This window comes from Onychostruthus taczanowskii, unplaced genomic scaffold, assembly GCF_017590055.1.
Source record: "Onychostruthus taczanowskii isolate IOZ18803 unplaced genomic scaffold, ASM1759005v1 scaffold4, whole genome shotgun sequence".
NCBI lineage: Eukaryota > Metazoa > Chordata > Aves > Passeriformes > Passeridae > Onychostruthus > Onychostruthus taczanowskii.
The window spans coordinates 18,893,481-18,909,637 of NW_024501459.1; the positions used below are offsets into that span (position 1 = coordinate 18,893,481).

Genomic DNA, 16,157 nt, shown 5'->3' on the forward strand with positions numbered 1-16,157 from the left:
GGATGAAGCTGCAGGGTGAGAGATTGACTGGGACATGAAAGGTGGAGGCATGTGTTTAAATTGTTTTGGTCCAAGGGCAGTACTGTGCTGTTTAGACACCAGCAGCAGCCCCAGAAGATAGAATTGCAGTGGTGTCTGCTTGCTGTGAACAGGAAAAGTCAGGTGACATGCCATGCCCACTGCACAGCTCTTTGTGGCAGTTCTTGTGACATCTCGGGGGAATGGGCCTACCTCACTGGTTTTTTTTCTTTGAAAAATCATACGTTTTAGAAAGAAATTTTGTTATCTTGGAAGGAGTGGAAAGAGATGAGCAAGGATATGAAAACTTACTGGGTAATTCTAAATTTTTATCATGCCATCAATGTACCCTGGTATCATAATGATGTTATGAACATGGATGGCTTTTATTCCTAAGGGCTGTATGTATGATCAATTTGTACATTTTGCATTTCTTCTAAACCTGCTTGATTTAGATTTGTAGCTTAATAGATATAGAATAGACTAAGGAAATGTGCTGCTTGCTTACAGCTATACTATCAGTTCATAAATATAATCTTAAAAATTAATTTATGCAATATTGTTTTCATTTTTTGAATGGGGAAAAGGTTTTGAGTTTGAAAGTTCTGAAAACTAAATTCTCTAGACTGCTCTGGGCTGACCTTAGGTTGCATGCTGACAGCTCAAAAGCGTTCATCCAAAATCCAGCAACATGGATCTTGTCTGTGCTCGTTTCAGAAGGGTTTTTTTCTGTTCTTGTCAACACTTTATTCTAGATCAGAAATTTCCTTCCAGGGAGATCTTAATACCACACAAGCATTGAGTCATTCTGTAATGGGATGTTTTACCCCTAGAGAACTGCTAGAAGTCATCTCCTCAGCAGAGGAAATTGTGGGCAAACACTCAGCATGCTCATTGCTGTCCAGAGCGTCTGGCACATGAAATCTCTGCAGCCCAAAATGGGGAATCCAAGTTTCACCTTGTTAGTGCTGCACATTTTTGCCTTCATCATCTGGGAAGATGAGCTGCCAGGCTGGAGATTTGACTTTTCTGAGTCATGTGGCCAAAAATGTAATGACTGTACCTCTGACCAGCATAGCCAAGAGGAAAATAGCACAAAGATGCCCAACAGCAAGTGAGGATTAGAGCACACCATGCCAGCGACCTGCTTTCTGTCCTTGAATGTAACATTTCACTTCTCTTCATCTCCAAAAGTGCGGTAACAGTACTCATCTACATCTCTAAAGTGTTTCCAGGCTAAAGGCCAAACACCTTTGCTAGAAGTGATTTATTTTTAACTCACCACAACCCCATTTTAATGTGAGGGATATTGTGCGCTCATCTTTGAGGCTCCTGGTGCTTCCTGCCTTGAGATCCTAGGTTGCTATGCAGCCGTGTTCAGAGATGTAAGGAATCCTTACTTCTTTACTTCTCAAGCAGCAAGCTTGCCCAGCATGCACAATCTTTTCTCTACTTGAAAACATTCTTAGGGATTTTCCACAGAGGCTCAAAGGCAGTCACATATTTTATTTATTTTATTACAAGGCATGTAAGTAAAAACTTGCATATCTGAAAAAAGATATTAGATAGAAAACAGTAATAAAATTAACATTATTATCTTAAGAAAATTGGTAATAAATACATTTCCCCTCGACATTAAAATGCTTGTTATTTTGCACAACAATAAATACAGCATAGCTCTGGCACAGAGAAAGGCCAAGGATGGATACAAGAAGTCCATGTGGTGGCATAAAAAAGCTCAGGTGATTTTTAAAGGTTTGGCATCCTGCACTTGATGCACTTTGATACAACTTGCACTTTAATTTTAATTTTACTATGATTTTTAAACAGTCCCATAATATGAAAACAAGAGAGGAAAATTTGACTGTAGGATTTTTGCTTTAAATATTTTCAAAGTAAGAGATGTGTAAACTCACTGAAACTAATCCTCGAAATAAAGAAAAAATACCAAACAGGTGTCTTTGTGGTTATTCTACAAAAATGCTTTTTTTCTCAGCTGTGGGTGCTCAAGCCTGACCAGTCAACTGACAAGGGACCAATCTCCAGTCAGTTCCTCAATTCTTTACACAGTTTTAAAAAAGAAATATTAATAACAAGGAGAAAGAGTAAAGACAGTAGTATTCACTTCCCAAGTTATGGCATTTGAGGTTCTTACACTATTATCCAAAGGTGAGAGGAGAAAGAACAGGTGTTCTCCAGAACAGTTCCCAGCACAATTTTGGGTTATTCTGGTCTTTACCTTTCTTTTAAAACTACGAGCAAAAAAAGAAAAAAAAAAAAAAAAAAAAAAAAGGAAGAGCTATTTCCATGCACTGTGCTGTTCTTATGCCAGCACATATCATCACAATCACAACTGTGAACCTAAGTCACTGATAGCCCAATCTAATATAGATTGATTGATTGTCCTATGACAAAGTTAGATAATGTCCGCAAAATGCCGCAAGCTCTGGCAGAGTCCAGTGTTCTTAAAGTACTGATAGGTCATGGCAAGACTTGGACTTGAGTTTGAAGGCCATGTTCTTGTTGTTCTTTGCAACTATTTTGCCCCAAAACCGCCTGGCTTTCTTGGGGATGCTCTCTCTCCGTTTCTGTAGCGCCAGTCGCTTCTCATTCTTTTCCTTGCTGTCCCTGCGGAGCCGGACTTGCCGCACGATGCCCTCGAAGAGCTCTTTCACGTTGTGCTGCACAGCTGCTGAGGTCTCGATGAACTTGCAGTCAAACACCACGGCGCAGGCTCGCCCCTCTGCAAAATGTCAAGGTGGACACGTTACATGGGGTCACCAGGCCCAGGGAGGGGGAGCGGGGACAAGCTGCCATGTGCGGGGGAGTCAGAGCCATCAGGGAATTCCTCAAGCCTGATATAGGCACAGATAAGTCTTTAATCACCTGATGCTGCCTGCTAGCCAGGATCCATCTGTGTCACAGCTGCTTCCCAGAGGAAGTGGGGGGTGCACGGGGGGGTAAATCCCCTCCCAGTAAAGCCCAGCCAGCACTGCTGGCTGTGAAGGTAGCACAGAATGATGGACTTGAGGTGAAACACTGAAGGCTGGGAGGCCAGCAATGCCTCAACACCGCCTGGCCATCTGCGATGCAGACTCCCCCAGGCTGCACTGAAGGGTGATGATGGCTCTCTCCAGGCATACAGCACATCATTGGAGGCACAGCACTTTCCTCCTTCATGGGCCATGGGTGTAAACCACAGCCCTGGAACTGTGGCAATTTCAGTGAGAGCAGACACATGTACAAAACCCTTAATAAAGGGTGTCTATGACTTTTGGGGTACATCTGAAATCATAGCTCTTATTCTCAATTACAGGAACCTAAGCTAAACCTGACAGGTGTCTTCCACACAAGCCAATTTCTGGCTTGCTGTGAATTCATTGCAAGGGCCATTAAAGTGACATGGATTAACCTGCCATCTTTCTAAAGAGCTTCCAAGCTGGGCAAAGAGGAATGAGAATGCAGCCCTGGGTTCCCTATGAACCCCTCAGTTCAAGCTCTTCACTTGGGGCAGCTGTGACAGGAGGCAGAGCAACTGCGCACATCCACAGAGCACGGAAAAAAGTCAAGCTCAGCTGGGAAACAGAAGAGCAGAACAGCTGCAGAGAGAAGAAAATGCTGAGCATAAGAACCCATGTTTCTGATGGGCCAAGACGAGAACATCTAATGCAGGGCTGCGTATTACAATGTGTCACCTCAGCCTCAGGAAAGATTCTCCAAGAAGATATTTTACTGGCTGCAGATGCTGAGAGCCAGCAGCAGTGATCCCAACAGTCTCTCCATTCCTATTTATGGGCTTAGTGGTTATTCATTTGTGTGCAGCCAAGGGAAGGCTGATTTAGCATCCCAAAGCAAGGCAGTAAGGAGACCTCTTCTGAAAGGCTGCACAGTTCCTGCCCAGACTAGCAAAACAAAGATTGAGAGGGAATTTCAATCCGTCAGGGAGGACAGAGAACTGGTTATAAAGAAGAGAATTTTTGGCAGCAGAATAAAGGGGGCTAAACTTGTTATGCATAAACATGCATTGGGAATACAAAGGGTTTCCAGCTACCAGAGAAATCACATATTGCAGTGGTCTAACACTAGGAGCTGGAAGGGAAGAAATCCCATTTATGATGGTACTTAATAAATATAGAAAAGGGATTATCTGACATGTAACAGTATTACCAAGATTTAAGGACCTGGCAGACCCTTCCCAGTCCTCTGCCCTCTGTTCCAGTCCTCTTTTATTTTATTACTCTTTTATTGCCTAGTCCTGATCACAATGTACTCCCTCAGCCAGAGCACTGCAGTTTGTCCAAAAGCTACTAGATGACTTTTAATGTTTATCTCGGGTTTATGCTCATAATTTCCTTACCTGCCACTGAAACTTCACGGCACCTGACAAGGTCACTTTTGTTGCCAACCAAAATAATGGGGATATCTTCTTTCTGGCGCGCCCTGCGGAGCTGTATTCGGAGTTCAGAGGCCTTCTCAAAGCTTGCTCGGTCTGTGATGGAGTAGACGATCAAGTAGGCGTCTCCCACTTGCATGCAGTGGTCTCGAATCCATTCTCCCTCCCGCTGTTCAAATTAAATGGTCAGACATATTTATGCCCTGAGCAGATTTTACTTAGAAAGTAAAACATTAGAGAATCCAAATGCATTCCTGCTGTAAACTGTAATGGGTATGGTTTGAATCACAGTTATACTACAAGTAATTCCAATGTGGTGATGGTATGAATACTTCACCACAAAGGAGGGTAAAAAATTGCCCCAGATAATTTATTGTGTTGGCTTTAGGATGGAATGAAAATGGTGTGGAAAGAAAGCTTGAATGTTTTGTTTCATCATTAAAAAAATAAAGACTTGCACTTCTCAGGCTCACAGTGCAGAGCCATTAGGCACGCTTGCCTTGATGTAGGGTAGGAAATAAAGACTTGCACTTCTCAGGCTCACAGTGCAGAGCTGTTAGGCATGCTTGCCTTGATGTGGGGTAGGGTTAATGCTATATCTTCCCTATATCTATATCCCTATAATGCTATATCTGCTGTATGGAAACACCTATTTTTCTTTCACAAAGGAAACTTGCTTTTTATATTAGCAGTTATTCATATACACTTTCCTGTCAGCAGACAGGAACACTAGACTAGTCAATTTGTTTGACTAGAACAAATTAAAGTACCTTATTATCCCACATGTCGAGCAGTATAACAGTCGCACTTTCCCCATCCACCATCAGAGTTCTTTCATACGTGTCTTCTGGAAAGAAAAGCAGAAAGGTTGGTGATATATTATTTTGTGTCATCATATACATTAAAAAATTCAGGTTGCTGAATATGGGGGATTTGTTCACAGAGTTATTGAGCCAAATTTTAGGCCGGCTCACATCCAGTTCTTTCCTCATTTCCATCTGCACTGAATCTGCACTCTGTTCATTATTCGTTGCCTTACTTTCCATGATAGATGAAAGATCAGGAAACAAAATGTTCATTATTTTGGCTGATAGTCTCTTTATCTTATGTGGGAGAGAGAAAATAGAACCAGTGGAAGAAATAACCAAAGGCTGAACATTTGCCCCATGGGAGCAGCAGAGTCCAGCAAGGCTGAGTAATGGAAAATATTTGCTTTCGCTTTAGCATGGACAATTTACGGGTGAACAGTCACTGCTGCTGAGAGCAATACAGCAAACAGCCGACCAAGTGAGGAGGACAGGGTGTTGTGAGACAACAGCTGTTGAGTTTGAGACAGACTGAGACTTTAGTTGCACGTTCTCTCCCATTACACAGTTCCCCACATCACCTTTGATGTCAAATAGCAGAAAAATGAAAAAAAACACAAGTCAGTTATTTTGTACTGCAGCCATAAAAATTCATACCTAGACTATAAATGCCATGTGGCAAAATTCTGCCTAGATCTAAGGATCTGTTGCCTCTCTGAATGTTGATCAACCCTTGCTGTGAAATCGGGTTCAAATACCAATCTTTCTTCTTTTCCCCAAAGCTGGGGACATTAGGATAAGCAATGAGAGGTTTGGACCCATTTCTAATCTCACATTAGTGGCCAGTGGAAAAAAAAAAAAACAGTCTTAAGGTACTGCAGCATTTGAAGGATCTGTCCCATCCACACTTGTAGATAAAGTTGTGTCTAACCTATGTCTCATAAGATTTCTGCTGTGCACTGATGAAGTGAACTTTCCCCTAAATTGTAATCAGAGCCTTTCCTCAGAGCTAGGGATCTACATCCCAGTAAAAGAATAAGCCAAAAATATTACACATTTAAAGTAAAGTCAAATGGAGCCCATGCTTAAAATATCAAGATTAAAAAGACAGAGCTAATCACTAGGAGTGATTTCCCTTGAGGTCCTAAGAGTATGAGGCTTGTATTCATGAGTTAGCTTCATCTTACAGTCAGTAGCAAAACCTCTCCATAAAAGCAGCTGTACTCCTCTGTAAGCTGGCTACCCTGAAACTATCCTCTCATGCAATTAAATTTCCAGTGTGTAAGCTAAAGTTCCAGTTTGTAAAGCTAAAGTAAATAGTTCCTTCAAGTGACCGAGCATCTGTGTGAGAACAAGCTCCATGCACACCAGAGGACAAAATCCAGAAGACTCCTTCTGCACTGCATTACATAGAGAGAAGCTACAAATGCATAATCACATTCCTTGAAAATACTATGCCTAAATAATCATATTCAGCACTGATCTGCACCTTGGTCAGTCCTAGAGAAATTCCATAGGATATAAAACACACCGAAAGTGAGCATTTGGTTCATTTTGTGCTGTTTTTGAAGCTGACAATAAAAAAGGAGACAGATAACAGCAGCAAGACTTCCAATTATCTCTTCAGAGCTGGCCTTGAAAATCTGTCACTGCTACACTCCAAGCAATGCTGCTGGGAGTGTGATGGAAAGAGAAAACCACACGGCTTCACCTGAGGGAAAAGAAAACTGTCTGACAGGGGCGTGCAGAGAAAGCCAGCTGCACTTCCTGATGGCTTGTCCAAGGATCCTACTCTACTTCAGTTGTTTAGCACTAGGAAAGCTTTTATCAGAGATACACCAGGCTGCGGAGCTGGTAGAACTACGGAAAAAGTTGATGGCAGAAGCTGAAGGCAGAGCACAACTAAATCAGTGAATTTGAAATCCCCCAAAGGCACAAATCTCTGTGTCCCCAGTCTGAGACAGCAAGTAAAGCAAGGAAAATGTGAGTCTGACCTTCCTGATACTGGGCTTTTTTAAATCCTGGGCAAAAGTTCCCCTAACTGGAGAGTTAAACACACAAAAAGAAGCTGTCCTGCCTATGCTCTGCTGAAGGCTGGAATAGAAGTCCAGAAATTCTCTGTGGTAGCACTGGCGCCATCACACCAAGGGAATACTGGCGGGAGACAGAAGGGAGAGACAAAGAAAGCCCTGCACAGTGACAAACAAAACCCAGCAGCAAACTGCATGTCCCCTGACAGCAGCAATGACTATGTCCTTGGAGATACAGAAGTTTCTGTGGCAGCACAACCCCTCCACATCAACATCTTGCACACAGTGTAGCTCAGGACTTGGTGCTACAGCTTCACCCTCTGCATGGTCTGAGCTTTGGGATTAAAGAGCACTTTGCTATCCTAAACAAAGCAAGGGGGAAGCATCAAAGAGAATCCTACAGTTTGTGTCTTTCCCCCAGTGGGCAACAGGAATTTTCCTACTCTGTTGAGGGACCTTTATCTTTTTTCCTCCTGGAGGAACCCATACTGTGTAAATAACATGAAATAAGGTTTTTACTCAAAATTTTACATATTTTACTCCAAGTCCATACAGCCTGTACTAAAACAATGTGTTTATACAGAAAGGCTGAGACGACTTCTAATGGCAAATATTTCGGAAGTGACTTTTTCTTTATATATGATTTTAAAGTATTTAATTCTTGTAAATCATGAGGACCTTCAGTTGTTTTCTCTCCCACAAGGAAAGCTGGAGTCAGCCCTGTGATGCCAGTGGTGACACAAATGTTGGACCAGCAGGAAAGCTGAAGCAGACTCTTGTGTAGCATCATCACAGGTAGGAATGAGGCAGTTTCCAACAGGTATTTTGGAATGAAATAGCATGGGAATCTGAATTGCTTTCTTTCAGTGGCTTTCACTCATTGTTGGAGAGTATCTTACTCATCTTATTTTGCTTTCTTGTTTTCTTAAAAGAGCTGCTTGAGCTCAATCAGTTTTGATAATCACACCCAAACGCTTGTTACTTCTGGTTTACATTAAACGGCCTCCCTCTTTTTCTGTGCCAATTACTACAGGCAGAGCTGACTGCAAGCAAACAGCAACACCCCAGGACATAATCACCTACCTCCCAGCACCTCACAGTCACTGTCAATGCTGTCGTGCACCCCTGCAAAGATGTTGGCAAGGGAGGACTTCCCCACGCCGTGCTCCCCGATCAGCACCACCCGGTAGCAGTTGCTGCCAGACTCGGAGGAGATGACGGAGTCGGATGACTCCGAGGACCAGCTCCTTCTGTAATATTCATCAGGACTGATGGTGTATCGTTTCTGTGGGTTGTACTCGTTGGAGTCTTTCTGGACCAGCAGGTTCTTTCCATCAGCAGGGATACTCCATCGCTGCTGCTGCTGGTGCAGGCTGCTGTTGTGGGTGCGACGCATGGTAACATTGTTGAGAGTCATTTTTAACCCCTAGAAAAAATAGGGAAATTACAAATGTTACCCACAAAATATTTAGAAATACTGTCTTCAAGGGGCCACATCATACTCCTCTGTAGGGACCTAATATGTGAGAAAAGAAAAATTAGCCTTTCTGCACTCTAGTGTACTTGGTGGTGCACAAAGAAATATTTTAGTTATTAGCTAGTGAGACAGAGCCTGTTTCTTAGGGATAATACCACCCTCACATGCTAAATCCTATCTTGTTTGGCCTTTACCAGTCCACGGCTGTGCTGGGTGCAGCCCAGTCCTGGAAAGAGGGAGGCATTGCTGTGTCCCAGGAGGAGAAGGAGGGGACGGTGCTCACCACACCGGTCCTGCACGGCAGCTGCCGCCAGCCTGCCTGTGGTGCAGGCAATGTCCACCTCCTTTTGGCATCACTGGGGACAGAGACACTGGCCTCAGTTGCCTCCAACTGCTGCTGCAGGTGGGTGTGCAGCATCTTTCTCATTGACTCAGTTAAGAGCTGAAACTTGGGAAAGCAATAAATCACAATTCACCGCACTCTTGAGACAGCTCTGGTACAAAAAGTCATGCAAGCAAGTTTGACTGCTTGCTGTGATGGGGTGGATTTGGGTCTTGTCTGTGGCCAGGTAAGCACAGAATGATTCTGCCTCAGACAGTGACTTTTTGGCTGGTAAGAGGGAGAATGTAGTGAAATCCAACAGATTTTCTGAGGAGGTACAAATGATAGCTTCTACAGGAGATACAACTGGGAGAAAAGCCTCATTAATTTATAGATATTAAATCAATAACTTCATTACCACACAATTAATTAGATAGGTTCACTCTTCTTACATAAGCATAGCTCTTAATTATATTTTACTCAGTAAACTCTATTTTGCCTTGCTTGGAGGCAGATAAGAATGATGTCAGCCTCACAAGCCAATGCCTACCATTTTTAGGAAAGTTACTTTGATGCATTCCAGCTCCCAAAGTGACCATTATTTAGACATTTTTCTTTTTTGCCCTATATCTGATGTTTCTCGGCTCTCTCCTCCATATCAGTAAATTGGATAATTGTCCATAAAATTCACCCAACCACTTTCAAACCTCAAAAATAGGTGATGAAAAATAAAAAGAACAGTAAAGCAACATGTACAAATTGCTATTCTTCTTCATACAAAACTGTCTGAAAACTTCTGTGAATAAATTCCCAGCAGGACCTAGGACAAATATATAGAAAAAGCACTGTCTGAATTTACTACAGAATACACAATATTTTCTCTCTGATGTGCAGTACTTTGGGGCAAAAGGAGATCGTTTACATGGTCCTAGTCACAGAACTTTGTCATCAAGAAATACATATAAAGAAGAAATCACGCACTAAGCAAAGATTCTTCGCAAACAAAATTAAATATTTACTGGGGTTGAATTCTAAAATGCACTTTTTCCTTGCAGTATCCCCATTGAAAAGGCCAGATGAAAAAAGCCAGATCTGGTTCAGTCAAACAACAGAGAGTAACTCGCAACCTGCAACAAGCAGTCACTCACAAAACCATCACAAACACAAACATTTTACAATTTCTCCTCTAACAAATTGTCATACCTCATTAAAAACAGCCAAACAAGTCCCTGTCACACACTGTGCTCCAAGCTCAAACTGGTTTTGCTACCCCATACTGCATTTAGCTGCCTGGGTCTCCAGGAAAAGACTGGGTCCAAATCCACTCTTACTTGTGCCAGGCTCCGCAGCCGGTCCCGTCCTCTGTTCCCCCTGCCCTTCTCCCTCGCTGGGCTGTGACACACTGAGCAGCTCCGCCGGAGTAAATCCTCTCCTGCTCGGGGACTGCCTCTTTAATTCTTTCTCAGCAAACCTGGTTTATATTAAGCCCATCTGATCAGAGACAGGGCTTTTCCGTGACGTGGCTGGCCTTTCCATACAACAGCCAGCCCCCAGCTGGGGGAAAGCAGACATGCAGAAGAGAAAAACTTGCAAACAATCTCAAAAGACTTACTCAAAATCATGTGATTGTTTTAATATTGCCAGTAAAATAAACACTTTTGGTTCTTGCATGATGAAAACAGGAAAGTGGAACAAAAATAAATAATACATGTCATTTAGCCTCAGAGAGCTTTTAATTCAAATGTTATCAAAATTAATGATGATTTAAAATTTACCTAAGTTTATTTAATGCATGAAATTCTGTAAGTGGATTATGTATCTGTTCTCTGTCTGCAAAACACACTTAACCCTCTGCTGGACAAAATATTTCTCTGGAATAAAATATCTGAATCTTATTTTGAAATTTTTTAGAAGTAGGAATATTATTCTAGGGGCTTTGTTGGAGTTTTGATGGCTTCTTTTTTTTTTTAAAGCTCCATTATTAACAAACCTGTTATTCTTTCTCAGCCTCCAAGTGACCGTACCCAGTCTCCTGAACTACAAAACCATCTCTCTCTCACTTCTGCTTCAATATTTTCCTACCAAGGGCTTGAAAAGACATCCAACTATGAATTCAGTGTTACTGCAGCTGGATGTTGGCAAAACACACAAAGTCTGCACAAAGTCACACAATGTTGACGCTGTGTGCAGGTACAATCACTATATACTGTACATGCCACAAACCCAGGGTCTGGTCCTTAATTTTTTTTATTTATTTTTATAGCCTCACAGCTGATTGGTGGAAGAAATTTTGCCAGAAGGCAAGAAATCCAAACCTGTTGAAACTTGTAACAACATGCTTCTTCATTAGCAAAGGAAGAGTAAGAAACTGTGGCAGAGCTACTTGCTAGGGCTACCACAACTTTTATATATGTATAGACAAACTCTGTAGTCAGCTCCCAATTATCCAGACTCTGGATTAAATATAATGAAGTCCTACTGTTTTCTTTTATATTTACATATTTACACTTTATATTTACATTTATATTTACAATCTCCTGGTCCTTGAATCTAATAGGACAAGTTCTTATCCTAGAAAGTCTGAACAACTTTGGTTTTAAACAGGGGGAGAATTTTTTTTCCCATGCTACAGGCAAGCAAATCTGTAACTGGCCATGTACCTTTATTGAAGGGAAGACCGATGTGCAGAAAACATCTCTTGTTAACACTGCAATTGAAATCTCCTTGCTTTGTTTCCCCTTTGGCTTTATTGCATTCCTGTGTCTTTCATGAGGGTTTTCAAGGACCTCCTGAGCCATTCTCAAGTTTTAAAAGCCTAGAGCTTTTCACAAAGTGATAGGTACTCATCAATGTACATGAAAATTATGCTGATCTACCAAGGATAGAATTGAACAAAAATGTGCCCTGATTTTCCTTCTTGTGTATTTCAGTGCTTGGCAGCAGCTAAACTGGCCCCAGGTCCTGCATCTTCACCTCTCCTGTCTCTTACTCATCAGGCCTCTGCTGCTGAGTGATAATTCCAAAGAGCACAAAGTGCCACATCCCTCTGTGTAGGTTGTACAGAGGGGCTTGTAATACTTACTGCACAAAATGTAACCACATCTCTATCCAGGAAGGTTTGTGGCATGGACAGTACTTTGCAAAAATACCTTTCCTGTTGGCATACTCAACTGAAGTTGCTCGTTTTTTGAAACATGCTGGAAACCATGAAGGTGAGTGGGTGGTTGGAGTACCATGGACCTCAGGTTTGCATAGCTCTCTGTAAGCTGTCTGTAATTTGTCACTGCTGAGTAAAAAAGCAAAACCTGTCCACTGCAGGACTGGAGAGATTTATGGCCAGAGTGATTGCAGCAGAACTGCAGGCTCCAATGTCTCACCCAAATGTTTAACATATATCACAGCAGAAAGTGCAAACAGAAGAAATAAACCAAAGTCAGAAAAGCCTTTGTGTTTAGTTGTAGTTACTGTTAGATTAAGAATTGCTAGACATCATCTTTCATATCCTCTTCATAAAATTCAAGACAGACAAAGAAAACACATCTCTCCAGAACCACACAATATATCTCTTCCCTAAAGCCATCCAGAAGAATTGTCCCACCATAGCATGAAGTACTTGTACTTGGGGAACTTGCACATGTCTTTTCCTTTGTATTGTCTCTTCTGAGCCTACTCTGGTTTTCCAACTGGACCATTAACTCTCCAGGTCCCATTCTGCACTACACATCCACAGGATGTGGTGTTGTTGCTCCTTAGGGAATGCCATCAGCACTCATGAACTTCACTCACTCTCTCTGTGGAGGAAACACTTTCTTACTTGTTTTTTAAGCTGTGGAGAGAAGCAGTCTTTTTAGCCTCCGGGTATTTACAGGGGATAACAGCAGCTTGATTACTGAAATATATGAACTGGGACCTTCTCAGGGACAAAAACAATCCCACAGATTGATGGAGACTGGTGCAGTCCTGGTCTGTTCAGCCCTTTTGCACTCTTTGCTGGCCAACACTTCTGCAAGTCTCGTGCCTGCCCACGACACAGGCACGAGAAGAGACAAACCATAAGGCCGGTGCTGTCGCAAAGCACACGAGTCTTGAACGTAACTGCCTGGTGCAGCACGAAAAGTCAGAGGCATTGTTTTTCTCCCACCTTATCCACTCTCTCTTTCATTAATCACCTCTTAAAGGAATTCTCCCTGCAGCCAGGATGAAGTAAACATTGCAGAGTAGCAGCTCTGCAATCCTTCCCCAGCCAATTACAATTAGAGCAGGTGATACCCAGAGCAATTAGGCAGAAATTTTCCATTGAATGTAAAAGCACTGCTTTTTAGTTAACATTTAATTAGCCAGTTTGAATTTATGTATATGATGGCAAAAGCGGTTCCTCAAACCTTCTGGTGTAAGGGTTGTCCACAGAGAGGACATAAAACATCTCAGAGTTGGAGGGAAATTCAAGGGAGGAAAAAAATTTAAAAAGCAGGAAAAACAAAATTCAGATTTCTTTCAATGAAAACTGAATGCAGCATGTTTGAAAGTGCACTTTTTCCCTATACATCCAGCAGCGAAGTTCACCTCCATCTTTCCCCTCAAAAGGCTTGGCATAGCAGACTCTTCCCAATAGTGAGTTGCCAGCATAGGCAGTGAATGAGGTCTGCCTCTCCTCCAGACCGTTGTGGCTTTTCACATTTTGCTCTGCTTCTCACATCTGGCAGTGCTGGCAGGCCCCTGGCTATTCTCAGCCCTACCAACAACAGTAGCTATGGACAGAAATTAATTTGGGTGCTGGGCTGGATGGTGTTGGACACACTGAGGATGCCCACAGTCACTGCATGCCCTCCCTAGGGAAGCTGCTCCATTGTCACCATTCATTCCTACTGCACAGGCAGCCACAGGCAGCTTGGAGAGCAAATGTAGAACAAAAGGCAAAAATAGATGTGGGATGAAGCAGCACTGGGCCACAGCAATGGCACCACTGGATTACTTACACCAACTTATGTCTAGCTTTGCCTTTGCCAATCCCAATTCAAATCCAATGACTCAGTGTGAAGTTTAATACTGACTGAAAAGGTACAAGGGGTCAAACACACTGAGACTGGGTTGTATGAGGTAGGGAAATGAAGGATTATATGCCTCAAGTAAATTACTGAGGGTCTTAAAAGGGGGACAGGGCAGAGAAAGATACTGAGAAATTAAGGAATAATAAAACATTGATTCCTTTTAAGGGACACAATCAGAAGCACCTGAAAGTGCCAGCATCCAATCTAAAAAATAGCCATTCCTCTTTTCAGTGGAGTAGATTTGGTAGGCCCTGTTCCTAGAGTTGCTTGCAGGGAGTACTGCATTTGTTCCACCAGCTCCTTTCCTTCCACATCACAGCAGCATTTTTGCAATTCTTTAACTGAGCACTAAAAGTAGAACATGACCCTTTGGTGATGAGCACGAGGATAGGGAAGAAGCACTGATCTGCACAAGTTAGCTGTAAAGCCAGCATTAGAGTTCTCAGGGAATAGGATTGCCTTTAATCAGCTGACTCATTGGAGAACCTCTTATTAGTCTATTACTTGCAGATAATCTGGATTCTGATGTACCAAAAGGAATGTGTGTTCTATATCTGTGCACGGCAGAGCTCCATTGACTATAACCAGTGTCCAAAGGTATTTCCCCATTAATGCATTAAGCCAGCACAGTGGAAGACTCAGCAGAAAATGAGAAATGAGAAGCCAGGGGAAGCAATGCAGCTCAGTTCATAATAAAATAAAAGTTACTTTTTAGTCTAGTTAACTGAAAAGAAATTAAAACAACTGTCAGCTTTGAGGGGACAAAAAAAGAACAATGATAAAGAGTAAATGCAAAACTGGATTATTTCAGTAAGAGTTACTTAGCAAAAGGACTGCCTATTTCCCACTCTTGCACTCAATGACATTAATGAATTCTGCCAATAATTGTCCAGGGAATGGGATTAAGTCATATATGACATAAATAAATGTGCTTTTCAATGCAAATTTTAAAAAATCTTAATATACTAATAATAGTAGGATGTGAGCTAGCCATAAGTGTTCTTCAAATACTGAGCTAAAAAAACCTTTAGATGAATGGCACCAGCACAGAAGATTTTTTATGTAGCTGGGATCCTGGTAGTATGCCACAGTCCTCAGTGCAATCAGGTTCAGGAGCTACTGTGTCCTTTGCAGCTACAGGATTCACAGAATTTTATACCTTGCTTTATACCACTAAGTGAAGATAATAATTTAACAATAGGCAACTGTTGCTTCAGCAAACCATAGGTTAGAATCTTCAGCAGAACAATGATCTTATTCTAATCTTCACACCTGCTGAAGGGAGATCCAGAAAAAGGTCTTCTGCTCCAAATGCAATTTCTTCTTCACTGTACTTTCCAAGACTCTTACAGTGAGTGCAGCCAACAATAATTATCAATACTCAGGCATACTCACACAGAAATACAAAGGAAGCCCTGCCAATAGAAGCAAATCTACTTTAAAAATATTCCACGTGGTCACCAGATCTTGACTTTCAGGTCCTGATTGCATTTATCTACACAACAAACCAGGCTGGGATTGCAAAACAGCACCACTGAGCTCTCTGACTCACCTTGGCTTGCAAAACACCTTCTGTTTTCCATAATCAAAAAATGTTTTGGACTCATTGTCTGAGTGGAGGAGTCCCACTTCTGGGTCAAGGCTGGCATGGACAGGGTGGAGGGGCCCTGGGAGGGTGGGCAGGGCTGTGGGTGTCTTCAGGACCCCAACCCCCACTTGGTGCACTCCTTGAGGAAAGGTGGTGGCACGTGGTTGAGGCAGAGCTGAGCTTGCTTCAGCAAACTGAGTTTGGTTCCGTCCAGGTCACACCAGGTCTTTTACTCCCATTTGCATCAGGAGAAAAGTGTCATGCTAAAACACACGTCACACAAAACACACGGCAGTGGCTAAACCAGCTCTTCCTCCAAAACACTGGGTCAGAGCTGGGGTGTGGGGTCTGGGTGTCATTTCCTTCCCCAGCTCTCTTTATTGTGCAGTCAACCAGCAGTAACAAAACCACAGCTAAATATGGTCTTCTTGGAGGGAGCTCTGATCTCTCTCCGTTTACAGAATCGTCCACCCAG

General features: G+C 42.4%; 1 protein-coding gene across 2 annotated transcripts; it reads right to left on the reverse strand.

Annotated features, from left to right (window-relative positions):
• Positions 1 to 1,509: 1,509 nt before the first annotated feature.
• GEM (GTP binding protein overexpressed in skeletal muscle) lies at positions 1,510 to 10,478 on the reverse strand. Of its 2 annotated transcripts, none has more exons than XM_041413058.1 (5): positions 10,378 to 10,478; positions 8,331 to 8,673; positions 5,182 to 5,255; positions 4,376 to 4,580; positions 1,510 to 2,761 (listed from the first exon to the last, which is right to left on the reverse strand). In XM_041413058.1, the coding sequence occupies exons 2-5, from the start codon at positions 8,662 to 8,664 to the stop codon at positions 2,484 to 2,486; spliced, it is 891 nt and encodes a 296-aa protein (XP_041268992.1). In that variant the 5' UTR covers positions 8,665 to 8,673; positions 10,378 to 10,478; the 3' UTR covers positions 1,510 to 2,483. The 2 variants fall into 2 exon arrangements, with proteins under 2 accessions (XP_041268992.1, XP_041268991.1); XM_041413057.1 differs by having other exon boundaries at positions 5,182 to 5,258.
• Positions 10,479 to 16,157: the final 5,679 nt, after the last annotated feature.

Coding starts and splice junctions, on each gene's coding strand:
- GEM (XM_041413057.1), bottom strand. CDS start 8,664: ATGACTCTCAACAATGTTACCATGCGTCGCACCCACAACAGCAGCCTG. Junction 5,259..8,330: donor TGACTGTGAGGTGCTGGGAG/GTAGGTGATTAT, acceptor TTTTCTTTCCAG/AAGACACGTATGAAAGAACT. Junction 2,762..4,375: donor CCGTGAAGTTTCAGTGGCAG/GTAAGGAAATTA, acceptor GACATTTTGCAG/AGGGGCGAGCCTGCGCCGTG.